This window comes from Heloderma suspectum, chromosome 5 (assembly GCF_057233095.1).
Source record: "Heloderma suspectum isolate Gila_16-S chromosome 5, 16-S_ref, whole genome shotgun sequence".
Lineage (NCBI taxonomy): Eukaryota > Metazoa > Chordata > Lepidosauria > Squamata > Helodermatidae > Heloderma > Heloderma suspectum.
In genome coordinates, this window is record NC_139462.1 from 95,333,791 (window position 1) to 95,361,003 (window position 27,213).

General features: G+C 41.0%; 2 protein-coding genes across 14 annotated transcripts in view; one reads left to right on the forward strand and one right to left on the reverse strand.

Moving 5' to 3' along the window:
• Window positions 1–10,355, forward strand: part of CLOCK (clock circadian regulator) — a 76,729-nt gene extending 66,374 nt beyond the window's left edge. For all 12 annotated transcript variants that reach the window (XM_084856731.1, XM_084856742.1, XM_084856741.1 and 9 more), the window contains one exon: window positions 953–10,355. In XM_084856731.1, coding sequence (XP_084712857.1) covers window positions 953–1,132 — 180 coding nt within the window. In that variant the 3' untranslated portion in view covers window positions 1,133–10,355. The remainder of the gene's footprint in view (window positions 1–952) is intronic.
• Window positions 9,944–27,213, reverse strand: TMEM165 (transmembrane protein 165). Of its 2 annotated transcripts, none has more exons than XM_084856744.1 (6): window positions 26,893–27,213; window positions 19,338–19,563; window positions 16,144–16,319; window positions 15,352–15,534; window positions 11,777–11,882; window positions 9,944–10,439 (listed from the first exon to the last, which is right to left on the reverse strand). In XM_084856744.1, exons 1-6 carry the CDS (start codon window positions 27,073–27,075, stop codon window positions 10,363–10,365), a joined length of 951 nt encoding a protein of 316 aa, XP_084712870.1. In that variant the 5' UTR covers window positions 27,076–27,213; the 3' UTR covers window positions 9,944–10,362. The 2 variants fall into 2 exon arrangements, with proteins under 2 accessions (XP_084712870.1, XP_084712871.1); XM_084856745.1 differs by lacking the exon at window positions 26,893–27,213 and adding an exon at window positions 25,845–26,886.

The window sequence follows — 27,213 nt, forward strand, 5'->3', positions numbered from 1 at the left end:
GCAGTGATGCAGAGCAGATATTAATTTCCAAAAAAATACCGGGTTCTGTCCTTGAAAGGGTGGATTTTTAAGCCCACACTTCAAGGAGTTCAGGCAAGGGAAATAGAGAAGAGGTGCATTGCACTCAAATAATTCTTCTCCATAGCTTGCTTTATTTGTGCTTCCAAAACTGAAAACATGGAAACACCTCCTTTGAAAAGCCTCATGTGTGTTCTCCTTGTTTCTGTGCATCATTTATGGTAAGAGCGGTTGCTTCAGAAGCTATCACTGCTTCTTAGCTTGTGCTTCATATAACTTTCTGCATATTTCTCCATAGCAGGTGGCCTTTGTTAGTAAGAGGCAAGTGTGTGTGTGTGTGTGTGTGTGTGTGTAAGCTGTAGGAGCTACTAGGAACAAGCACAAAGAAAGTTGTAGCCTTGTTTTTTGAGACTGAGGGGATTTTAAAAGCAGTTTATCACATGGCATGGAAGTCAGCTGTTCAAGGGGTTCGACTGGACTAGTACAAACCCCTTCTGTGAGCTTAAATCATTCTTTGGTTTCTGGCCAAAGTTTTCTGTGCGTGCGCATGTTTTTAAGGTAATCTGCATACATCACTGAATGATGGAAATCAAGGAAGGCAAGATTGGAGTGGGAAACAGCTAGATAAAATGAGAAGAGAATCTTCTATGGTAAATACTCTGGGATGTGTCTTGAAGTGGGCACATGAGAGAAAAGGGCTGCACCCATTCAGTCAAAGGCAAGTTTACACTAAGGAAAAATCTCAACAACCTGAAAGCCAGTAAACTGGACCAAACTGGTTAGATGTAGTGCATTCCTTTCTCTGAGGACAGAAGATTTTAATTTTAAAAACACTGAAGATCCCTGTTAAGCTGTCAGATAAACATCATATGCCAGTGTATTCTCAGGGCAGAGATGCCCTAACTCTCTCTCTCCCTTATTTGTATATTTCTAGACATCCAGGTTGCTCCATGGAAATCAGTCAACTCAGCTTATTCTTTCTGCTGCTTTCCCACTACAACAAAGCACTTTTACCCAGTCACACCACCAGCAGCATCAGTCCCAGCAGCAGCAGCAGATTTCGCGACACAGAACTGACAGCATGACAGAGGCCTCCAAAGTTCAGCCACAGTAGCATTGAGGCAGCAAACCAGTAGGAGGGGCTGCTTCATTAATAGTTGCACTGGCAACAAAGAGAGAGAAGCCTACAGACTTTGCAAAGTGCAGTACTGAATATCCTTCTAACCGCTTGGAATGTGTCTGCTGAGGAATAGAATGCAAAATGCTGTTGGAGGTACAATAAGTATAAATGCACAAAAGTCTGATGGGGACAGGGAGATGGCTACCTTTGCCAGGGATCTAGTTGCTCTGGTTCTGTATTTCATTTTTCCTTCAAAGGCATGTACTGCCATGTGTTAACTTGTCCAGATCAAGTCTCAAAATGTTCAGTGGACTAAACAGGGCACTTAAATATCTTGATGTTTTTAGCAGTTCCCTCAGATTAAGTGTTACAATGGACATGCTGTTGCTACAGCAGGTTGTTTTTTTTAAAGTATGCCTGCAATTATGCTCCAAATGAAAGTTAATTTTTTCATATTATGGGACAGTAAATATTTTCAGAATATTGTGTGGAATCAATCTTCATTGTACAGATACTGTAAAATACTGTGTATATGTCTGGATAAAAGGCGAGAGAGCAGAATATTTTATATGATGCATGAAACCGTTGGTTTGAATACGTTCCCCCTAAATTTTCACACAATGCTCAGATTGCTGTTTTCGTCTGTTTATACCCGTTTGTCTTCTTCAACATGCTTCATCACTTATAATGTGGGCACAAGTCTCCTGTTTGTGGTTTATGTGTGATGTCATGGTTTGTTCAATGAGGTAAAATGGTGTGCTGGTTTGTGCAATTGTTGCAGTTAAATTATTGATGAAACTTTTTGAACTGTGGGAGTTCAAGACATTCGATTTCATAAATATCATTTGTCATTTCATAAGTATTCAAATTTTTTTCTTTGGAAAAAAATAGGAATTTGCACTGCTCTATTGAGGATGGTTTGGAATTTTACTTCCCCAAAGCTATCTTTTTATATAATACATAGTTGGAAATATTTATGTAAAAAATAAGGTTTAAAAATATAAAAGTAATTTTCAAGAATGTCTCAAATATAGGAGTAATTTGCACAATAATATATTTGAATTTATTAATTGTAGGCACTTTTTAACCTTCTCTGTGGTGAGAAATGTAACCTCGGAATTTGTTGGAATCTTTTTATTCTCCTTTGAAAATTTCGACCTTCATTTAATCAGAAATTATTCAGGGTCATTTGAAACAAACAAACAAAAACCCGTAGTGCCTTGATTTTTATTCAGGTGATAGCGTTAAACATCTCTAATTACATTATATTGAATTTATGACCACTTTTGAAGTCTTAGTACATTGTTAACAAAACATGCTTCATAGCTATATCTCTGTTGTATTTGTATATACATATTTTGGGAATGGTACAAATTAAGAATTGTAAGTGTTTTGAAAGTTTGGCACTGTTCTTCTTGACCATTAACTGTGTGGATACACATAATGTAATGACCTAAGTATTCATCTACTAACAAATTCAGTTCTTCTACATGATACCAAAACAGAACTGAGTAATTACTATGAGCACTTACTTACTAAAGCCTTTCAGATTCAAATTTACAGAAATTTTAACGGAAAATATAAGAGATAATCAGGTCTGCAACTTCTAAAAGGGATACTATCGCACTAAGACTTCAGATGGCCAGTTCACGTCATAAAGGTAATAAAAAGATCCCACAGAAATTCTGTACAGTTTTAGAAAATAAACATTGAATAGATTTTATGGTACTAGTTTTAAAACCACATCAGAGAAAACAAGTTTTAATAGAAAGATAGATTGGGTAGTTAAAAGAAAAAGAATCTGATTGTGAGGAAGGGAATATCTGAGTCAAGAAAGATGGAGCATGATAGAGGAGCTTTATTAATGTAACCAAAGTGTGGTGAGATACTAAGAATGAAGTGCTGGGCGAACAAAGCCTTTAACAATGACAACACCATGGTAACAAGTGATAGCAGCAGTTATTTTTGAGGCAAACTCTTAGTCCCCTTTATTGCCATACTCTTGCATGACTTCTCTCCCCCATCCCTCCGACACACACATTATAGCCAATAGTTTAATAGCAGAACCATAATGAAAGGAGACACAGTTTTAAGAAATAAAGAACCAAAGAGTTGGACTAGTTGCCCTCCTGGCAAGGACTGGAAACCTGTCGTTGACATTTCTAGGAAACCGCATGCTGTATTCTTTAAAGGGAGTTGGTGGCATCCCCTAAATTAGTCTAAATGTGGAGGAAGCACATATTGTGAGGAAACTGCTGTATTAACTTAATTGCAGATAGCTTTGTCCTGCCATACCATTCTGCTTGTAGTTCTAAATTACGCTGTGTTGAACAAAGGTCACTACTGTAGTTACATTATTTTAGTGTTTAGACATCCTCTTGGGCTTTAAGCTAACAATATAGCACTAAAAAAGAGAATTGGGAGCTTTAATAGTGCTCATTAAATGGTAAGGTATTTGTAACTGGGAATGCAGAGCAGAACCACTGGTCAGCTGACTTTTATTTAGTATCAACCTCTTTTTGTTCATTGAGCAAAAATACAACCAATAGTTGCTATAATGTTTTTATGATGAGACTTCAAGGAGGTTGCTATGAAAGGTAGATAATAGAGAAGGGAGTGAGAAAGTGAAAAATTGCCAATGTTTTAAAAACATTTCTCAGGCAACTGTATCTGAAAGAGGCCAGAAACAGAACCTTTCATGGTAGAAGTTATGTTGGCATTTTCTCTTTCTCCCTCTCTCTGGCGTTGCCAGTTACTAGGAAATGCTGCACTTAAGAGGACCTACTGCTTCTGTTGGATAACAGAATTCTGGTGCTCTCTCATGATAATTCAGCTGTTTCTGCAAGGCTGTTGTATCCCAGTAGATGCTATAGGAGTGAATTCTCTGCCATCGGGAATGTAATGTGGCCAAATGTCTGTACTTGGGGAAGAAGGGTGGGCATGGTGATTTATGAGTGAATGTTGTGGTAATGCACTAGTTCTAAAGCAACAACAACAAAACCAGCAGGAGGTATGAGAAAGTGCTGCTGAGGAATATGGCTTGGATTTGCTTAAATCTGGGGGATGGGGGAAGGGAAGAAGACAGAAGATGAGCCTCTGGGAATGTAAGCGGGAATTGTATAAATATTTTTATATTATATTTAATATATTATATATATATATATATACTATATTTGTACACGTATTAAAAGATTATAGTCAGAGCTCTCCATATGCCTTCCATTATTTTTAATCTAGAAGTTTACTTGCTGGTGCTGGTGCTCCAGTGTGTCACCACCTTCTGTAGGCTGCCTGCTTGCTGCCAACCGACAACCAAAATTACGTAACATCCATACACCAAGTACAAAGCAGTTGGTCCTAATTCAGCTAGTTACTTAAGGACATGTGTGATCAGTAACCCCACTAGTCACTGTGGCTAGTTACTGGGATTAGGAATAGGCAGGGTAACCATATTTTGGGGCAGGATAGGAAATACCACTTTACAAATGCCAGGAAAGAGGAATCCGATTTATCCCACTGGCCTTTTGCACTTGTCTGGCCAAGAGAGAATCCCCAAAGAATATATGACATTGGACCTTGAAAGACTGGCAAGTCAAAGATGTGTCTCTGAAGTGCCATGCTTGTGTCCCTCCAAGGTGGTCACCCTCCTATCTTATTCGAGTATCGTACTGAATTAGGTTGGAAGATGTGTGCAAATGTAAGCACTTTATTGGGGCAAAACTCATTACGAATAGTTTACTATTTTTAGGCAATGGAACTGTTCACAAAGGGAGGGGCAAAGGATTCGGAATGTAGACTATTGTCGAAAAGAGGCATTGCTGGAAAATGTTTCTCAATATGGTGATCCTTTGTGACTCTAAATACGAGGTTATGCAGGCATCTAATATTGGTTGGAAATTGTAGGAAATGGGTAAATCTACACACCTATGCTTTAGAGCTGATTTTTAAACATGTTGCACAATTGTCAGAAAGATATCAACAGGAGGCTTGTTAAGAGCCTTTTAAATGATTCTAAGTGGTCCTTAGGATTAAAATGTGTAGAGGGTTTACAGATGTGGCCTTTAGTAGACTGCTTCAGTCACAATTATAGTTTGTATTTTTTTTAAGCAAACACCCATTTTGATGTGCATGTTTTTTTTTTAATGTTATGGTGTCATTTGATGTCAGCATGTGTGTCAAACTCAAATTGTCTCCACTAGAAATTTATTGATGAAACATGGTATGTGGTGGGAAGGGATGTCTGGAAGTAAGTTTTTATATAAAACGGAGGGAAAGGGTTATTTTTTCCTCTCTGTCCCCTAGGGAAAAAAAGTGGGAGACATTTTTGAATGAACCGAGGTGTATACAATTGTCTGAAGTTGAATGTTGAATGGCTCACAGTAAATAAGACAAGCTTTGAGAGAAACTTTTTAAAAATTTAATTTGGTTGTTTATGAAACTGGGTAGTTTGTCAATATATATTTTTTTAACACTACATTCCTGTCTTTTAATAAACAAGTACTTTACAGTCTGTGTTGCTATGCTTCATGCTTTTTCATCCGCATGGGTGTTGCTAGCAGCATGAGAGGCTATATTACTCCAAGATATTGTACCTACCAGTAACACAGACACAAAATGAAACACTGTGTATGAACAAAATACTGTGTTGCCTGATATACAGATCCCAGCTCTGACCGAGAGGTGCTGCACTAGTAGACAATCAAAATTTATGGAAGACTTTTTGGGGGAGGGGAATGTTCTTAAAGATACAGCTGCTTTGAAAGTGTTTTTTATTCTTAAAAGGTAAAAGTATTTATTTTTAAAATTGTCTAATGGGATACTTTTCAGTGTTGATTTCATTGTCTTGGTTTTGCATTTTTAAAATTTGGCATTAGATTTGTATATGTAGAAAGCCTGTGCGATTTTCATGATCTGACATCAGGAAACTGTAGATATGGTTCCCTAGTGTTCATGTGACCATTACCAAGTGTCAGTTTTCAACTGAATAAATATAACATTTGAAATTTCTGCTTCTTGTAGCATTAAGGTCTTAGTAATGTTTCTGGCTTGAATACCTTTTTATGTCTTGACCTTTATTGGTCTGTGTGGTGCTACTTTCCCTCAGCGACAGTAGCAGACAGGAATTGGGCGGGGGTTGGGGGGAGAAGTACCTAATGCAAGTGCTACCAATTAATGTGGTAGGTGCTACCCTAGCTCTTTTAGCAGTCTACACTGACTGCTAGTGGGTCTGGAGTAGCACATCAGAACAGTCTCAGATACACTGAATTGGAGATTCATGAAACCCTGACTAGAAATGCCCTTACATAAATATTTTCCTATGTCCAAATGTGCTTAGGAGGTGTTTGAGACATTTTAAAATTGTATTTCACACTTCCCTTCATTTTCATTTATTTGCTTCTCAAAAATAGTTCTTAAAAAGGAGGCAGATGATTCACCTGTGCTGTCTTTTTTTAAAGAGCCACAGAGAAGGAACCAATGTTAAGGGTTTTTTTTATCACGTGCAACTGGAATATGTCTGGATAATAGTCAAATAAGTGGCTTGCAAACTTTCCCCCTCTTCGAAATATTTTCTACACTGAATCATGCAAGGTAACCTTTGCATATATTTCAAGGATGCCCAATGCTAGATAATTCAAGTGCATATTTTAGGGCATACATTTAGTTCACACAAGAGCACCATTCACAGCTCTATTGCATCTCACTGTCTCTCCATGAAAATTAAGGATGTACCTTAGGATATGCCCAACAGGCCTGTGGCTCCACACTGCAGGTGAAAATCACAGAAAGGGAAGTGGTCTTCCAGAAAACCATTGAAAGCCAATTGTCTATGGTTCCTTATCTTCTCATTAAAAGCCCCACTGAACTAAACAAAGTAGAAGTAGCCTCTAATGAAAGTTAGTGTAATATGTAGCAGCTGACACTCCAAATCACAGCTGAGCCTTTGTCCTAGGTTAACATTTCCCCATTCAGTTGCTCATCTGCAAACTGGGAAAAATTATAATGGCAACTATTTGTATAAGTTTCCAAAATCTGTGAAGTTACCAAAATTAATCCTATTGCCTGATAGCAATAGACAAGAGCCTCGTGTGGCGCAGAGTGGTAGGTGGCAGTAATGCAACTGAAACTCTCCCCATGACCTGAGTTCGATCCCAGTGGAAGCTGGTTTTCAGGTAGCTGGCTCAGGTCGACTCAGCCCTCCATCCTTCCGAGGTTGGTAAAATGAGTACCCAGCTTGCTGGGGGAAAGGTAGTTAGGACTGGGGAAGGCAATGGCAAACCACCCCACTATACAGTCTGCCAGGAAAATGCCGAGGAAAAACAGTGTCCCTCTATGGGTCAGTAATGACTTGGTGCTTGCACAAGAGGAACCTTTCCTTTCTTGATAGCAATAACCCCGTCTATGTCTGGTGTTCAAAGGAGAGTGCAGGTACTTATGCAGCCAGAGGCACCATGCATGCATAAGGAGGCATCAGCAGGCTTGCAAACCCCTCCAAAAACAGACCAATGAGGACTGAGTATGCTTACTGATCATGGAATTTTGACTATTGGGGAAAAAATGGCAACAGTGGGGAATGGAATCGAGTATTGTAGTGAAGGGCAGGGCTCACTGCAGTCAACATGAGCATTCCACACTGCAATACTTTTGCCAACATCCATCTTTCAGTAATCTAAAAAGGTACTAAATATAGTTCAAACTGCACTCATACAACAGAAGGAAAATTTGGTTCATTTTTACTTTTAGTTTTCTCATGGGACTTCTTGTTAATGTCACTTTCAAAAGAACCAGTCTGCTCTGCTGGAGAACAGGCTTAACAAAGGGGCCAGGGATCTGTTGGGACTGGAGAGCAGACTGGAAGCACACTCTGGCTTCTGCCATCAGCCAGGGGGCCTTGGTCCACTCAGAGGTTGCACCCCCTGCTTCCCAGAAATAAGAACCAAAGGGGTGACCAACCTGGTCCATCCATCAGCCAGAGAAGGAAAAGTTGCAGGTCGCTCACTTCCCCCTCCCTGCCAGAAAGAACACTGGGCTCCCACTGACATTTGCCTCAGGACTGCAGGAGAAAGAAAACTCAGGCCCCATCCAGCAGCCAAATAGCGAATTTGCTTGAATTGGAAGATGAGCCTGGCCCAAAGTGTATTTAAATGCCCTGGTACTGGCCTTGAAAAACTGATTTCCCTCCACTTCTCTTCCCTTGTGTATCTTGTCTTTTTAATTTATAACCTTGATGACAGGGCCTGTCCCTTTTTTTATTGATATGAGCTGCTTTGGGAAACAATTGTCTGAAAAGTAGGATAAAAAATGTAGTTAAGTAAATACATTTTTTCTCTTTCTGCAGTACAGGAGAGTGGTGGATGGATTATGTAGTAGGGAAGGAAGATCGGCAGCAACAGTTGTAGCAAAACTTTGTAACAGCTATAGTAGAGGCAGAACCAGGGTTTAGATCCTGAGAACATGCCAATTACAAATTTAAGATTTTAAAAAATCAATAAAATGTCCCCCACCTCACTGTAACACATCATACATAGTTTTATAGCATTCTATATACTATAGCGCTCAAAATACATGATCCTACCCATTTTCATCAGCCACTACATCTAACTGCCAGAACTGTTTTATGGAGGAAGAGGGCTGACCTCACTGCCTATTCCCTGATCTTCCTGTTCCAAGTAAAAAGATGACGTAGGAAATGAATCATCTCAAAATAGAGCTTTATTCAGGAACAGCACCTGTACTTCTAGAGTGCAGAGATGATTCACCTCATAATTCACACCCAGCCTCGAGACTCACCCCAAGCAACCGCAGTGCATAACATTAGGCATATAGGCTATAGGACACCAGTATCACTTGCAGGAGGGATTGTAATAAAGGTAGCAAAAACATTTACTCCTTGAAACTTAGAAACTTTCAGCTGCCAGCCTAGAATTTCTGTACTTGTTCCGAAAACCACAGCAGTAGAAACAAGAATAATCAAGTCACCTTTACAAAGGAGTTTATTTTTCAAGTAAACTTTCCATCCATCCTGATGAATTAGTACTTACAGTAATTCTTCCTCTTTGGCTACTTAGTCTGGTTACGTAACTAGCAGTGAAGTGTGTGCTGAACCCTCCACTGAAGGTAAGGGCTGCGAAGACTACTTTTGGAAAGGTGCTTTGATTTCTAATGGTACTGTAGTTTCCATATGCTGTATATAAGCACCAGCTATAACATTTAAACCACTACAGTTACTCATTGCTTGGAGGTGTGTCTCAAGCACAGACTATTCAAATTCTTGAACCATCAACTTTAACTCACTATAGTATTGAATGCATGACTTAAGTGTTGTAGCAACCTTAAGAAATCACAGGAATATTTACCCAAGAGACACACTGACAGTAGTCAAAAGTAACACTTGCATCCACTAAAAAATACTGAGCAGTAATAGTTTACTACACAGTATTTTCCTCTGAATTAAGCTACCAGCCAAAGCAATTACATTTCTATAACAGGGCACACCTAGTTTATTCATGTTCTTCCATATTACATTGTAGTTACTAAAAGGAAAACAATGAACACCTTAGTAAGTACTTTAATCTGGAAATGCAGCAAATGTTTGGTATAAATTAAAAAAAGGATTTGATCTAGTAGATTCTAGATGGATTGTGTATCTGAAGGAATTTAAATTCCAAATAAGCACATTTCATTCTAAAATATCCTGATTTTTCCCCACAAGTCAGTTGCAAATGAAGTATTCACAAATTCTTGAGTAGGCACGTTCATCACAAGACCAGCTCTCCATTTCCCCAGTTGTCATTTTTGATTGTGGAACAGTGTGCTTGGGCTGCAAGATCAGAGGCAAATGTTTCTCCTTAATACTTTGTACTAGACACTTAATAAGGCATAACTGCTAGCCACAGGTAGCAGTAATTCATCCAGAAAGGGGATTTTTAAGCGATGGCTAATGGTAATCAAAGTCACAAACCTTGTGAAGTTTCAGGAGGTGGATCTCAGTTTACCTGAACTAGCAACAGTAAGAAAACATATATTATTCATGACCCAAATATATAGAGTATATAAGTCTCCAGCACAGGTTGCGTCCACAAAATATACCAAACCAAATGTTACTATAAAAGTTACAGCATTCCATCTTCAGTGCTTGTTTTACCAAGTAGCTGTACATTATATACAGAAATACAGGAGTAGGTCTGTTGCTTCTAACATCTTCAAGGAAAGGGGAAGACATCTCATTAAAAACCAGCATCTGGGCTTATAAATAGTGCAGAGAATGCAAATGCTAAGAAAACAATGCCTCCTATGATTGTCACTGCAAGAGAAAAAAAAGAAAGGGTGCTTAGATCCTAGGTAAAGGACAAATTTCACAATGCATCTTAGAGCTCTATTTTACCCTGTAAACAACTTCCATGCCCTTATGCCTTCTTCAAGCACTGACTGGCACATTAAACGGCACATTAAGCCACTTCCAACTCTTGTAGCGTCATGACAAGATCTTCTCCATTAAATTGTCTTCAACCAAGGAACTCCAACACAACCCTTGAACTGCACTACACACAACTCAACAGAGCCAAGATGCCACAAATGACAGGCTGGCATGCTTGCTCTCTCTTCAAGTACTGCATGAAGTGACTTCACATGCTTACGACAAGATAACATGGCTCCTGCTGTGGAGGTGAGGCCGGCAGGCAGATGGGAAAAAACAGACATTTAACAGTGCAGCTTTTTTCCATGCCACATTTTCCCCACTCCTGAAATATACTCTAGAAAGTAGACCGTTTGCAGTGGTCAGTCAACACTATGAACCAATGATTCATTTAGAGAGCCAATGTTCAGTAATCACAGTGGAACTGACATTTTTGGTGAAACGTTCAGAAACATAGTAAGCTGCCTCATACTCTGACTGGCAGCAGCTGTCTGCCATTTCAAACAGGAATCTTTCCTAGTCCTACATAGAGATGTCAAGGATTAAGCCTAGGACTTTTAGCGTGAAAAGCACGTGTTCCATTACTGAGGTACAGCCCTCAAGTTATAGATACAGCCTGCCAGCATCTGGTGGATGGGGAATTTGGCCCTCTGCCGCATTTTGGTTTTACAGCCTAGCACTAAACTAATGCCCACTTACGACATCAACATGAGCACCAGAATACTTATGTGGTTCTATTTCATGTGGTCGTCAATTTGAACTTTCATAACCGAAATTGATGAAAAGGTGTTTAACATGACAGTGGCCACATGAATCAGGGTTGAAGCAACTATAACACTGCTAGTGTAAAATTACTATTCCTCAGGTTCCAATAATTCAGTTCACAATAAAATTCTATGGTGGCAGGAGGTGGCTGGGTGGAGAAGAAGAAAAGACATTAAAATTATACTATTAGTAGCACGCAGGCTGTATGTCATTCCTTTCTGGTGACCGAGTACAAGCATGCACATGGCTGATGCATTTTTGAGTGTTCATGCAGGTGAACAGTAGTTTTTGACTTCGCTCACATGAAATTAACCATAGTGCCTCACATACTCACTGCGCGCGCGCACACACACACAGATTGCTTTTAGCTGCAACCTAGCCTCTAAGACTGAACCCACCTTCCACCTCAGTTTGTAAGGATTAAACAAGCCGCTATCCTTACAAAAAAGCTTACTCACCAGTTCGAACAGAGATTTTTTGTGCTATCATTCTTCCTCCAACCACTGCTAGGCCAGTACACAAACTATGTCCAACTGTTCCACCCACTGCCACACCATAGGGATCCTGGGCAAATACACAAGGTCAACATCCAGTACAGCTTGAAGCCCACAGGTCTTGGCAACAGTTTCTTAAGGACGGGCAATTAATGCTTTTAGAGGGCATGAACAGACAAAACACATGCACAGAATATTGTCAGCCACATCAAAAGTTAGGGTTAATGACGAGGGTGATCTCATGGAACAGCTGCTTCCTGAGATGAAGCAAAACAACGCTATCATTTAAGGGGAGGTGAATGATATGACAGAGATATAACTGGAAACAATGAGTGCTTTTCCAACTCATTTTAAATACCCACTGCTGCCATAGGAACAGAAGCATCATAAAGTTTAAACCAGGGGCAGACAACTTGTGGCCTTCCGGAATGTTGGGCTACAATTCCCATCATCCCTCACCATTGCCTAGGGCAGATGGGAGTTGCAGTCCAACATCCGGAGGGCCACACTTTCCTCACCACTGCCATACATTGCCCACATCTGGCTTTTTCTAAGAAAGCAGTGAGGAACATGAAAATCATTGCAAATTCCCTGTTGCACTCTACTGTTATGAATATGGGTGTTATCACAGGGCAAATGAGTAGTCTGTGCCTCAGATTTGTTAAGCAGCACTTTAAAATACTGCAGGAGATATTGTTTGCACTGCACTTCCTACACAGGTTCATCCCAGCTCTTGCTCCTGGGACCAAGTGAAAGAGGCTTCTTTAAGTACCTGTACACTTTCTAAAAAGTAATCCATGCTATATATGACCTGTGACCAAAAGCTTGGGTAGTGGGAAATATTCTGGAGGAGTGCCTGCTAAACCTTTCTACCCTTTGGATTCATCCCTGGACCTACCAGAAGCAGGAAAAGACAAGTCAGATCAGCAATGAGCAAAATTCTCCGAAGGCTGAAGATATTTTCTTTTCTCCATTACTCCTACTCTGCGTAGGTTTCCACATGTCATGCAGTGTAACTCTAAGCAACGCACACAAGGAAAATGCACAGCTGCGTTGTAGCAGAAAGATCACATCCCGCTACACAGTTGTAATTCTTCCTTAGGAAAATCTCTAGACATAGTTTTCTTTGTGCACGTGCGAATGCATGAGATTTGGGCGAGAGTTCAGTGCTGGGGGTGAAGGAGGGAGCTCACAGCAGCCTACTAGACCTGGACCCATCAGTGTTTCATCTGGACCTGTCTGGAAGCCACACAGTTGCTATTTCACTGATTCCTCTGGTTTAATAAAGAGATGGCAGCATACGGTACACATCCCAGGGGAATACCTTCACTAAGGTACTCCTGCACCCTGGGAAGCCAATTTCTAATATTCAAACTGGGTGTGACTGCTGCAATGCCTCAATGAATTTACTCTGCAGTAGGTGTGTCAGTGCACTTCTTAAAAGGATTCAAAAGGATGCATTATTGTGCCTCCTCTTGAACAAATCCACACAGCAGCATCACTCCATGTGAAGAACTCCAGTGAGACATTCTTGCCTTCAGTCATAATCAGATTCAGCTACTCATCGCCCTACTAATTTTATTTTGTTTAGTAAGCTTAGGAGCTTTTTCACAAAAATTAATTCTCAAATAAATTTGCAACGAAGTAAGAAGCTATAAAAACCCACAAACTAAAATCACTGGACGGGTTCACAAGATCACAGAGGGAAAACAAGCCACTGTGGCGTATGTTCCCTCCCCACACATGCCAGCTGCGAGTTGCCTAATTAGCATAATTACCCACCCTGGGTTTAGGTTGTTGTGACTTCTGAACCTGGCGAGGGTGGGCAGCTGGAGTGGTTTACAAACCAATCTGAAACCCTAGAACAAGCCACTGTGACTTATTTTCTTTCCATTATCGTGCAAACCCAGCCACTGTATACTTTCCAAATGGCTGTACTTAACACAGACCCCTTCTCTCTTGTTCCCCCAGCTATTTATTTGTTCTTTACTCATATGTGTAACAATGGCCAACAACCACGGCATTCCCTGGCTGCCTGCTCCGAGGACCAGGCCACTTCTGCCATCGCATAACTTCTTTCTGCTCTGCTGCCGAGCACATTGGCACAAGAATCTGAAGATACAAAGGGTTCTGTAAGCAAGCCAAATTGGAAGACTAGAACTGTAAATAAGCAGCAGCAGCACCTGGATTACCAGCTGCGGAATAAATGGATGAGATGGTGTAGTGGCGAGAGTGCTGGACTGGGAGCCAGGAGATCCGGGTTCTAGTCCCCACTCGGCCATGGAAGCTCACTGGGTGACTTTGGGCCAGTCACAGCCTCTCAGCCCAACCCACCTCACAGGGTTGTTGTTGTGAGGATAAAATGGAGAGGAGGAGGGTAATGTAGGCTGCCTTGGGTTCTTTGCAAGAGGAAAAAAGGCGGGGTATAAATGCAATAAATAATAATAATAATAATATAGATTAGATATTTAAGCAGCAGTAGAATTGCATCCAACAGTATAACATGCAAAACAGTATAATGAAAATATGAAATCCATCAATATGAAACCTATTTAGCCTGGAGTTCTCAAAGCAATGTATTGATTGTAGTTCCTAATATTCCTCAACTGAGGTGAAAAGAGCAAGGAAAGGAATTTGCCAGAGGAATTACATTACATACCACAGAGTGACCTGGGTTGCACATAATGCTAGTCCATGGTTTATTTAACCCATGGGTTGTTGAATTCCGGGCTGTCACGATGTGTGAACCTAGGTGCACTAACCAACTATGGTTTGTTAATCATGAACAACCCAGAAAACGAACAAATGGTTTGTTGTTCTTGGGTTGCGAACTCTGGGTTGTTTAAACCATGGGTGGTTGTTACATGGGAATCCAGAATCATGGGTTGTTACTGGGTTGTTTCACCAGGCTACAGAGTCAATGGGCAAAGGTGGTAAAAAAACCCAGCCCCTCTACATGCCAGTACTATAGCACCACAAAGGCATTTGAGATACAGGGAAGGTGCAGCCAAAAAGGAGGGAAAGCAAACAACCCATGGATTAAGAAAACAAACCATGGCTTGTTTGATCATCAGCCAGACAAACCCAGGATAGGGCAACAAACCATGGATTAAATAAACCATGGGTTAGCATTATGAGCAAACCAGGTCCATATGTACTGTGACTGTGCCTTTAAAAATGGACTAAAACCATGAGCACCGCAAGCAGGAACTCAAGAGTAGAGAACCACTGTGCTGTTTAAGAATCATGCCCCAATGAGGTCAAGACACTGAAGTGTCTCAGCAGCATCCAATGCTATTGCTAACTTACATTAGGTTGAGCTAGTGCAAGCAACCTCTAGCAGAACACCAACAGCGTATGCTAACTGACATGACAAACCTGTCACAACAAACGCCATTCCTGGTGCATTTGAGGCTGCTTGCGCTAGCACAATGTAGTTTACATTAGCGGTAGCGTCGCACTGGATACTGCCCTCAGTATCTAATTAGATCTTAAGAATTTTGTTGTCTCTGTTCTTTGATAACGTGCATTTCACTCACCTCTCTTGCTGCCAAAACTATTGTGGTTAACTGAGAGCGGTCGCCCCATTCTGCTAAGAATGTTAAAGTGAATGCTTGCACAAAAATTGGAGAAATAAAATGCAGCCATTTTCTTTGAGGTACAGTGGGGCCTGTTCCTGTTTCCACGTCTCCGGGCCCATTGAGCAGTTTTGTTCTCTGGAGCTAGAAAAAAAGGCAGATATTAGTTTTCATTGTTCTCTGACATCACCTCCCGGGAGTAAATACCACATATACAGCTATTGCCAGATTTACAATCGAGTTTTTACACACCACTAATTCAGTAGGCAGCATTTATCACAAATATTGACAATTTAGTTCAGCTTTTCCACTCTTCCAAAATCACTTCGAATGGCATAGTGACTTATCTATATTAGCAATTGTGGGTTCTTAAATCAAGGATTCCTCCTTTTCACATCCTGACATGGAAGCAGAACGTATCTAAAGCATATATGGTATGAGTAACCTGACTTTAACATGGGAGCTAAAGTGGAATGCCGATTCTAATTTGTATTAGTGATTTGGAACCAGGTTAATGAAGCACAGAAGTAATTCTGAGAGTTGTTAAAACTATATGGGACATTAGAGGATATATTTTGCAATGCAATCACCATACAAGAGCTGTGGAAGCATGTTCTTATCTACTGTGTACCTGTTGGATCAATTCTTAACTAGGAACAAATGCAGTGAAGCACCCAGGTGCTTTCCGTTATCTTCCCAATTTCATTAAGGTTTTCTGCAGCATATTCACTTTCTCGACAGACTTTAACTTACTTCTTCATCTTTCTTCTTGAGTTCCGCTTGAACCTCCTCAAGCTCTTCCTGACCCTCATCTGCACTCATCTTCAAGCCTTCCCGTAGCATCCGGATGCCAAAAATTGCGAACAGTGCCGTTGACACATAGTAGGTGTAGACCCTGGGGATCACTGTGGTAGCATAGCCAAATAAAACTAAGGATGGAAATGCAAACACGTCAGATTACCTGTGAAGTAGACTTTGCTTATTCCCTCTGCCTAAAAGAATTAAGTTTGCAGGGTGGATAACAGAGAATTAGATTTGCTGTTAATTCAGGAACTCTTTCAACTTGTCCCAGTGCGGGCAACTTCCATACCTTCTCTTAGATCTCCAGCTTGCCCTCTCTCTGCTGGATTTGATTCAATACGTCAGGTTTGTATCAGACCCACCACGTAGCAAGACAACAACTTGATTTTTCTTTCTTCATGCTCACAATTTACTTTGCAAGCCATGTACTTAAGGTGTTGCCATGTTGAATCAGACTAATTATCATATCTGAGCAGCAGTAACCCTCAATGCCTCAGGCAGAGATATTTCCCAGACTTTCCACCCAAACCCTTTAACTGGAAAGGGCAGGGAATGAACCTGGAATCATAGGCATCTGCAGGAATTGTTCTTGGGGGTGGGGAGTGGCATAAAACTGCAGTGCACAGCAGTTTGAGGTTGTAATTTGCACACATAGCGTGCAGCGCTATAACACACCTGTACACTTTCCTTCTGTGTGCACTTTGTTGATTAGCATCACATTCTATGACATTTAGAAGCCTGCACAGAATAGTAAAAACCCTAGGAATTGAACAGCACTAATGCAGAAGAGTATTACATTCAAGAAGCATAATGAACTGTAACAAAACTTTATTTAAAGTGAGGGATTAAAAATACCCACCTAGGAACAAGAGAAAAAAACCAAATGCACAAACACAGTATAGCTGTCTTAAGAATATCATCAGGCTTTTTTTGCTTTTTTCTCTTCCTTCTTTTGCTATCCTCCCTTTTTTCTTAGAATACTGTAATGATGGAAGCTGAAGATTTTGATTATATTGTTGGTAGTGTTTATTTCATTTATAAAAATAAAATAAAAATAGATTAAAAAAAAAGAATATCATCAGGCTTAACATAACCAGAAGGGTTAACACACCCAGACAGTGGTGTGTTAAACATTGCTATGACTTCATTCATTGGCTAAAAACTCTGAAAGGTGGGAGCAGGCTAGTTTCTCACAAACAGATTGGGCAGAATATTGGCTGTACTTTTTGCCTCATATCTCAGGTTCTTCAAAGGCTAGATAGAGTCTTGCTTTTTAAGAAAATGAAAGTGAGGAATCTGGAGATTATGGTTCATGGGGGGGGGACCCCTTGCCCTATACCAGGAACTTTATTTAGGACATTCTTAACCCAGAATTTATATATACAAGCTGCTAACCCACAGCGTCTCTTAGACTGTATAGCACTCCCAAAAAACCCATACATGAACATGTAAACAACATTCCACGCTCTGGGTATTGTGTTAGCATGGTATTTAGTGCACATATGCAAGAGATTTTTTACAAACTAAAGTTCACTGATCCAGGAAAGAGTCTTGTTCATAGCAACAATATGTGGCATTTATATGGCTCTTCAGAATGCCCAGAGCATTTCACATACATTATCTGGTAGTAATTCTACAACAACCTTGTAAAGTAGGTCAGTATTATCCCCATATTGCAAATTAGAGGCTAGGACAATTGCTGGTCTAAAGCCACCTAATAAGTTAATGGCAGAGGCAAGATTTGAACTGGGGACTTGGCGATTCATACTGTAGCTTAGTTTCTTAGCCAACTAATACTTTTAATTTCAGTTTAAGGTAATGTATTTTATTTATTTAAAATTATTTTGAGGCCACCTGTAAGGGTAGAACCCTTAAAATAATTATCTTTCCTATTTCAAAGAAACAACATAGTTAAATTAAACCTTCAAATTGTGGTTGGCTAAGATAGTCGGTTCAGATATGAATTTACATAGTGGATTCATTCAGACACAAACTAAACCATGGTTTACCATTACCTGAGCTGCAATGAGCCTCAGGCTCACAGCTTTTTACAGGTGAGGAGTTTCCCCCTTGGTAACAAATTTAATACAATTGTTTTCAAAAAACTACTTTGTTCTACTTTACATTTTCAGATTCGCCCTCCACGCAACTTTGAGTTTGTTACACAACCAGCACTTTGCAAATTCTTGTTGTTCAACTGATTATTTTTACCCTGGATATTTGGGAAGAATTAAGTTGGCCAACAGATATAGTAGAGGCAAGGCCTCATGAAATATTCTGTATTCTTGCACTACGTTACACAGCCAAACCCTCCTGACACAATCTTTCATAGAATCATGGAATAGTAGGGTTGGAAGGGCCTATAAGACCATCGAGTCCAACCCCCTGCTCAATGCAGAAGTATATCACGCTTATTATAGGAACACCAAAAGAAGCTCAATTTTATATGTCAGATTACAAAGGTTGGTTATCTCAATTATTAATGTATACACAATTTATCTTATTCTGAAGAAGCCCCAAACCATTTATTAAACAGGTTATTGAACATTACTGCTGAAACTAGCCCTTAAAGAACCAACCTTATACATGCAACTAAGGAATGCTTGTCAAGTTTTAGTTAAACTAAATGCATTAGCTGAGCCTCGGCTGTTTGTGTTGCACCAGCGGGAACCACTGCTAGTCCAAAAGGAAACGAGCCTTTCTAGAGCAGCCCCAGAAATGAGCCAAAATTTTAATTTCCAGAACGGGACAGGTCAGTGGAACTTCCTTCTGATAGCTCAACCAACCTGTTCCATTTCAGTTTGTTTCTGCTTGCTTTAGGTAGCACTAACTTCCCACTGTGCTAACAGTGGGTCTCACTGGTGCAGCACTGGATACTGCTCTATGTTAGTAATTATCGCTTCTTTGGATTGCAGCCTATGCAATTACACAGCTCTGATGTTTTTACAGCAGCAGTTCCTTCTATGGATGCACAAGTCATTCTCTGAACTACTGTGACTTCTCTCTTCAGTAACACAAACTGTTGCAATGGTAAAACCCTCAAAGCAAGCTCCGGCTGTGTACAGCTCTCCCTGCCCATGAGTATCGCTTTTTGGATTGCAGCTTTGGTACATAACGTTTCAGGACAGGAAAGCCACAGCACTAACCTGATAAACAAGTCATCAGCCCCAAGGCAAGCATAGCGCCAGCTAGCACTGTTAACCGGTTGTAACGCATTGCCATGATGGCTGCAATAAAGAAAGTCTTATCGCCAAGTTCAGAGACAATGATGACTGATATGGCAGCTACAAATGCATGGATAAATCCCAGGTTAGCTTTATCTGGAGAGTCTTCACTGACAGAATGGACTGGGGCAACTGGAGTAGGCCCTTTCTGAAAAACAGAACAAAAAGATTTAACTTCCCCCCCGCCTTCAACTCAATATATCCATAAGTCTATACATTTCCTTTTCAATTTTCCATGGAAGACCATATTTTACTTCAATCTCTTTTTACATCTTGGTAGTGACTGCAAACTACGAATGCAAAGAACAAACATTAACTTCTTATATCCAGCTGCTTGATTGTGGAACTTTCCTGCACATATTATATTAAAGAATGATTTTCAGATTCACAGACTAAGAGAGAAAAAAATATCAGATCTCAGCTGTCCATGTTTCCCAGAATTCTGACAAATGAAAAACTTTTCAATTTTGCTACTCAAATATAGGTACATTAGCCTGCTTGCTTGAGATATATGGATACAGGTATAAGACGTTGCACAGCATATGCAGTATTCAATCATTCTAGCCCTTCATTCTGCTGATTCAGAATGAAGCTTCATTTAAAATGCCAGCTTCTTTAGAAGAGGAAGTTTTTTAAAAAGCCAATTGTTTGTCCCTTCCCTAGGATAAGGTCCCTCGACAACACAGCAAAGAGAAACTTGAATGCTTGAAGAAAATGCTTCATGTTAAGAGGCTGATGTCAATGCCCCTACCTGAGAGATGTATTGCAGAACTACAATTATGTACCAGAAAAACAGCCATGTTTTTTGCAGCAGCAACAGAGACCAGGTCTGCACGTAACAGCAATTAATGGGTTGTTTAAAACATGAATTGCCAGGGCTGCATTGGAACAAGTGAGCTGCCTCCTACACACTCACCTCTTCCACTTTGCATCCTGTTTCGCAAACAACCAGGAACGCCTCATTCCTGGGTTGTTTGATGCAATGTCTGCGTTGTTAAGGAAGAAACAATCCAGAGTTTTAACCAACAACAAACCATGGGTTCAAACTCTCATTTGTTTGTTGGGTGTTGGGTTCAGACATCGCATCAAACAACCCAAGAACAGGGTTAAAAAACCAATGGGTTGTCGTGCTGTCTGCAGAAAGCCCGCCTCTTCCACTTTTACTCCACAACCCATGTTCAGCTCCTTCTTAGGCTATGTAACGTGACATCTGAACCCAGACCCAACCCAGTTGTTTGGAGGCTAAACAAGAGTTTTAAAAGATAGCATTTAAAAGATTGAAATGGGACCAATTTCCAGATTTACCAACTTGTAAATGGGAAAAGGGAAATAACATATCTAAATCCCAGGTAAGCACCAACAGATAAGAATAAAAGAACAGGGTGGTTCAGTGGATATTGTGTTGGGCTACAGAACAACTCTGTTCACCTATCAATGTATTGTTTAGTTTAGCTAAGCACTACCTCTTGCATTCTGCTACACATACCTGAGTAAATACACAATGTTACTTCAAGTCTAGCCTCAGGACTTCTAACCACTTCAGCATACTTTCCCCCTGTCCTAGCAGACTTGTTAATATTTAATGTTTTAATTACACAATCATGATTTATCTCTGAAGACAACCCAGCAAATATGAAGTATGAAGGTATTTTGCCCTTCAGACTCTGAGTCACCTGCACTCTACTGATTTTCACATTACATTTTGGTAGCATTTTACATAAGAACATAAGAAAGGCCATGCTGGATCAGACCAAGGGTCCATCTAGTCCAGCATTCTGTTCACACAGCGGCCAACCAGCTGCCCACGGGAAACTCGCAAGCAGAACATGACCGCAGGAGCACCCTCCCACCCATGTTTCCCAGCAACTGGTGTACACAGGGCATACTGCCTCTGATAGTGATATCAGGACTAACCATCAGGACTAACAGCCATTGATACCCTTCTCCTCTAGGAGAGGCTATCCCTTACCATTAGCTGCCACCTGTCCCCTTTATAGCCAGTTTGCAATTACCCTGGATAGATTTCTCCATAGCTCTAGGTCATACTCCTTTCACATGTAACCTTTAGATCACCTTGTCAGTCCCAGATTTGTCACTCTATATCTCTATTAGGAATTTCTAAAGCACCCTTCGTTATAAGATTCTAGAGCAGTATACAGCAAAAAGAGTGACATTCAATAAAAACAATACTGAAAATAGCAGTACTTAAAAAGTGGCAAAAGAACTGGATCAATAGATTAAAGTTTTAAATTAAATACATTTTAAAAGCCTGGAGAATAAGAAACTCTTTGCTGAAAAGGTAGCAGTGTAGGTGCCAGGCAAGCCTCCTTACAGAGGGAGTTTCACAAATGGGTGCTACAACCAAAAGTTTCCCCTCTCTGATCATCATCCACTTCACCTCTGGCAGAGGGGGCACTCAGAGGAAAGCAATGGCAGATGACCTCTATGTATGGGCAGGTTGATGTGTAAGATACCTAGGTCTCAAGCCAGGCATTTATTTACAGTTCTGGGATTCTAGCCCAGCATCCTTTGTAAGATGCTACAAATAGAAATGTCCAATTCCACTGAAACTAAGAGCGGAGCAAGTCCATCCATCATCTCCTCTGACCCTTTGAATCCAACGGTCACATGACTGAGCCTTATCATACTGCACAAACATAGGGCAGTATCCAATGGGGCACTAATGTCCCCGCCAATTCTTTTCCACCCTGCCGATTCTGTTGCGCAAGCAGGACCCACCGCTTCGGCAAGGGAGATTTAGCGCTTCCTAGAGGAAGCCCCAAACCAAGAGGAAATGCTTCTTTCTAGAAGGAGGCAGACCAGCGGAACTCCCTTATGCGAGCTCTGCCTATGTACCCCCTTCCAGAAACCTGCATTTCCACTTGTTTTGGTTTTGTCCTGGAAACACTGAAGGGCTGTTGTGCAGGCAGTGCGGTGGAAGGGTGTGTGTGTGTGTGTGTGTGTGTCTGGAAGCACCCTGTTGGATTCTGCCTAATTAAGGATTATATTAACCTTAAATACACCTTCTGAAAGTATATTCTAACACAGTAGGGGAAAAGATCCTGAGACCATAGATAAATTAAGACAGTTGTTAAGAGTTTTACTCCAGACATATGCAGTAATACGTTTTAACACTTATAATTAAGTCATAAGTTCCCATTTTAAGTTGCCATACCTTTCCATTTTAAAACTTCACGTTTGCATTCAGATAGTATGTAGAACATGTTTCACCTTGTCAGCCCTTTGACACTAATTACTCAACCATCAGTAAAGGTGGAGAATCAAGAGCAAATTAAAATATAGTTTTTGTAGATAAAGATAGTTCTTACAGCAACTTCTCCAAGGCCGATTAGACTAATTGTCTATATTTTCCAAACAGGTGAGTTATTTCATGTCTAAGCTGTTTAAAAAGCTTTAAATCATTTTTTTTTTAGTGGAAATAAGGTTGAGGCCACTGGATCTCAGTTTCTTTTTATGACATCTTCTATTATTTGATCATCAGTATTGAAATTAATGTTGGTCATTCTTACATTGCTTTAGCAATTTTAACTTTTACATTATTGATTTATCTTAATCTCACTATCTTCACCTCATAAATAAAACAGGTTTATTTTTTGTTTGAGGGAAGTTATCCCTTTTTCATTAGAAGCATTAATGAAACCTTTGATTAATGGAATGTATGAATACAATCGATGGTATTTTCGATGTTACAATAAGTAACTCTGAATTGCACAAGAGCTCTTGAACAAGCTCTTGAACAAGAGCTCTATAGCACTTTACTGGAATTGTGGCAAGGTTGTCAGTTCACTAAGACTAAATGTCAGGAATTTAAGATTAATATAACTTTATTGTAGCTGCATTTAGGAAAACCTTTATAGGTGTTTCTTATCAGACTATCCATCAACTGACCAATGAGCTGATATTTTCACAAGGCAATTTATTGTTACTATAGGCCCTGGAAACGGAAAGCATCATGCATGTTCAGGAAAACATTGATGATTCAGTTGTCAACAGAAACATGGAGAACAAAGGAATGTTTTATGTTAACAGAATTTGAGCTGCTGCCATTTACTTTGTGTCAACAAGATCACAAAAATCTATCCATCCCTCAAGGCTGCTGAGAGGTCACAGTGACCTGGGGCATTTCAACTGGCTAATCATCACCATCATTTAAAAACTTTGGTTTACAGAATGCCAACTTGTGCTACACACATGCTATGCATCTAGTTCAATCCTACAAACAGACCTCTACCAATTATATTTCTAAAGGCCGCTTCACATTTTAGGCAGCAATTGTTTGCTGTGGCTACACTGGTGTGCACACAAAGAGTGAACAAGTTTAAATAACCATGCACCCTTAAATTCCCATGCTGGGTGGGGAACCATGGACAATTAAGAAGTATATTTGTTATCAACACTTTGGTGTTTCCTGCAGAATGCCCGACTCAAGTATAAAGTTCAAAGCAGCCCTAGGAATCCTTTGTACGTGTTATACATTTTAAATGAACATTAACATAGGAAAGGTTATATTCTTCCAATAAGGCAGTCTGAAAGCCAGTTTTACTAATAATAAGAGATGGCAGTTCTTCCCATTTTCCCAGACAGATCTCCTGCTCTAAGGCTCCCTCCTCTGCCTGGAGAACAAGATGCCGCATATGTTCTCTCAGCAGGACCTCCATCAAGTAGAGAGCTACAACCTTTATCCCTGATTTAGGTGGGGCTTGCTAGGAGAGATACAATTTATTAATAGCTTAAGGGCATACGTTACCAGTACAGCTGGGCCATGGCAGACATAGGGCATGTTCACACATGCAATCTGTGCATCCTCCTTTGTGTAAGGCAACAATCACACAATGCTGTTCTGCACGTATAAGCTTGGCTTATGAAATAAGTTCTGCCATTTCAGATTCTCAGAGCTACAGTAGTCAGAAGAGCACAGACTGGAGATGACTAGGACTTTATTTCCTGGACTGGCTATCATATCTCAGGGAGCATTGCTGCAACTGTCAAACTACAACACACACCCCCTCCAATAAATGAAACTCTGTTTCCCATACTCTTAGTATTCTGCTGGACTGAACATGTTCAAAAATGGAATGTTTATATTCTCCTACGGAATTTTGCTGTTGGGAGCATTTGACTGCCATATTTTCACCAGACCAAGCAAAAATATTGCAGAGCCACAAGCAGAAGAGCAGCAATTGCTAGAAGATGAAACATTCGCAAATGATAAGGGGAAAGGAAAGACAAACAAGAGGGTTGCCCTGTTTTCAGTGATGTAATCAGAAGCAAACAGCTCTTGCAGTTACTCTTGGTCTTTCAACTTTAAACCATGACTGTTTAACACCACTCAATCCCATCTGTGGCCATGCTCCTTTTGTGTACAGAGAGATACATACAGCTTATGTAACAAAGAAAACTCCCTAGAGATATATACAGAGTATTACTGAGCAACAGCAGACTGACTCTACACATTAATGATTATGAACCAGGCTTTCTTTTCAGGGCAAATGTAGGGCTCCCTACACAGGCCTGAAAATTGGCACCTCTCTCTTCAAGGCTGAATATTGCTACCATCACCCTTAACAACACTCTGAGAACAGTCGGACATTTCTTCTTTAAACTTATGGCAATAACCACATACCACCATTCAGTTTTATGCTGGCGCTCTATACCTAGCTATATCCACTTGCTTTAATTACCACTTATTTTAACCACTTTGGTCTCCACCCCCCATGCATTATATACTTTATGGGCAGTCCCTTAACAGGGACCCCAGGGATGGCAATAATGGTTTCAGGCTACTTTACACAGAGTAGATGAAACGAAGTTCCCCTCAAAGACATATCTCTGAAGAAACAAACAGAAAGAAACCTGATTTTGCCAGTTTTGAGACAGATCCATGTCCTGCCCCAGTACGAATCCTGTAGCACCTCAAAAGACTAACAGATTTATTATGGCATACATTTTCATGGAGAGAGACCAGTTTATCAAATGCATGAATAGTCCACAGTTGACAGATACATAAATACATTGGGGGGGGGGGCTGTGTGCGCATGTGCGACACAGAGAGAGAGAGAGAGAGAGAGAGAGAGAGACCCTTTAGCAACATCCTGACTATGGAACTCATTCTTGAGGGAGGACAAGTTGGCTCCATCAATACTGAACCTTAGATAGACAGTGAAAACTACTGTTTTACCAGGCCTCTGGCTTTTAAAATAGTTTTCATTAATTTATTACATTTCTATACTGCCTAAAGGCCGAAGCTCTCTGGGCAGTTTACAAAGATTAAAAAACTTAAAATATGTTGTATAAAAACGATTTACATGCAAACATATAAACAGACAGCACACACACAGACACACATATATCTAAACAATTGCAAACAATCAACACTAAGAAAAATCCAGGATCTGATTAAAACCTCACCATATGCTGCCAAATGCCTGAGAGAAGAGGAAGGTCTTAACCTGGTGCAGAAAAGATAATAATGTTGGCACCAGGCAGGCCTCATTTGAGAGATTATTCCATAATTGGGGGGCCACCATCAAGAGGGCCCTCTCCCTTGTTGCCAACTTCTGAGCCTCCCTTTGAGGAGCCACCTGGAAGAGGGCCTTAAGTGATGAACACAGTGTTTTGGCCCATTTTAAAGAACTTTTGTTTTTATTCTGTTTGATATTATTGGATTTTATGTAACTGGATATCACTTTGACAGCCCTGGAATTGACTGGTGACACCAGGTTCCTGCCATAAGCTCATAACCCTGATAAAACTTCACACGTCCCATGAAGGGGACTCTAGTCCAAAGTGGCTTACCCACAATTTACTGTGTCTGCCCTAACAATAACACCAAAATACAATGTAAGTGAAAGTTGCTGTCTAGTCATGCTACACATTTCTACGCTTCCATTCTGTCTAGCACACACAAGCTATGCTAGAGCTGAGAGAGACTGAGAGAGGAATTTGCTAAGGCAGACGACGAACAGAGGGGTCTTTAATTATTGAGGACATTTGGATAGATGCCTTTCCTGCATCTTCAGCACTATTCCAATCACTTTAGAATACCTGGAGAAGTTGTTTTGCAGAAGGAGTGGGGAATGTCTGGTGCATGTGGACTGGGGAAGCTTGTGGAAGATAGTATAGCAACCTTTCCCAGCCTGGTACCCTCGGGATGTTCTCAACTACAAGTCCCATCAGCCCCAGACAGCATGGCGAATGGTCAGGGATGAGGGGGGCTGCAGTCCAAAGGACCAGGAGCGCACCAGATCGGGAAAGGCTGCGTATGCCTCCCCCAACCGGGTGCCCTCCAGGTCTGTTGGTCCCTGACCACTGGCTCCGATCGCGATGGGAGTTGCAGTCCAACACATCGGACAAGCGCCAGGCTGCGAGGGGCTGATGCCTCCAGAGTGGAGTGTGCCCCCCCCCCCAGCCCATTCTGGCGGTTTCAAGGACAACGCACGGCCTCCGTGTCCCTCACCTCAGCCCGGGCGAGCTCCGGCCCCTGCACTGCAGGCTGCTGTGGCGGCGGCGGCTTCTGCTGCTCCTGTTGCGGCGGCGGCTCGCGGTCCTGGCCGGTCTCCTGCTCAGGAGCAGCGAAGGGCGCGGCCAAGAAGACCAGGAGCAGCAAGGGAAGCGGCCGCAGCCGCGTGTGAGCCGCCATCCCCGGCCCCGAACCGAACCAGCCTCTCTCGCTAGCAGGAAGAACGGAGGCGGCGGCAGCGGCGGCGCGATCGGAGGCGGCGCTTCCCCACCGCCATAGCCGCTTCCTTCTTCCTGACCGCTCAACCAACCCTGCTCT

Excerpts from the sequence above, each read along its gene's own strand:
- TMEM165 (XM_084856744.1), bottom strand. The coding sequence starts at position 27,075 with ATGGCGGCTCACACGCGGCTGCGGCCGCTTCCCTTGCTGCTCCTGGTC. Across the intron at positions 15,535-16,143 it reads TCAAGAAGAAAGATGAAGAA|CTCCAGAGAACAAAACTGCT; the intron begins GTAAGTTAAAGT and ends CTTTTTTTCTAG. Across the intron at positions 10,440-11,776 it reads AAAAATCTCTGTTCGAACTG|TGACAATCATAGGAGGCATT; the intron begins GTGAGTAAGCTT and ends TTTCTCTTGCAG.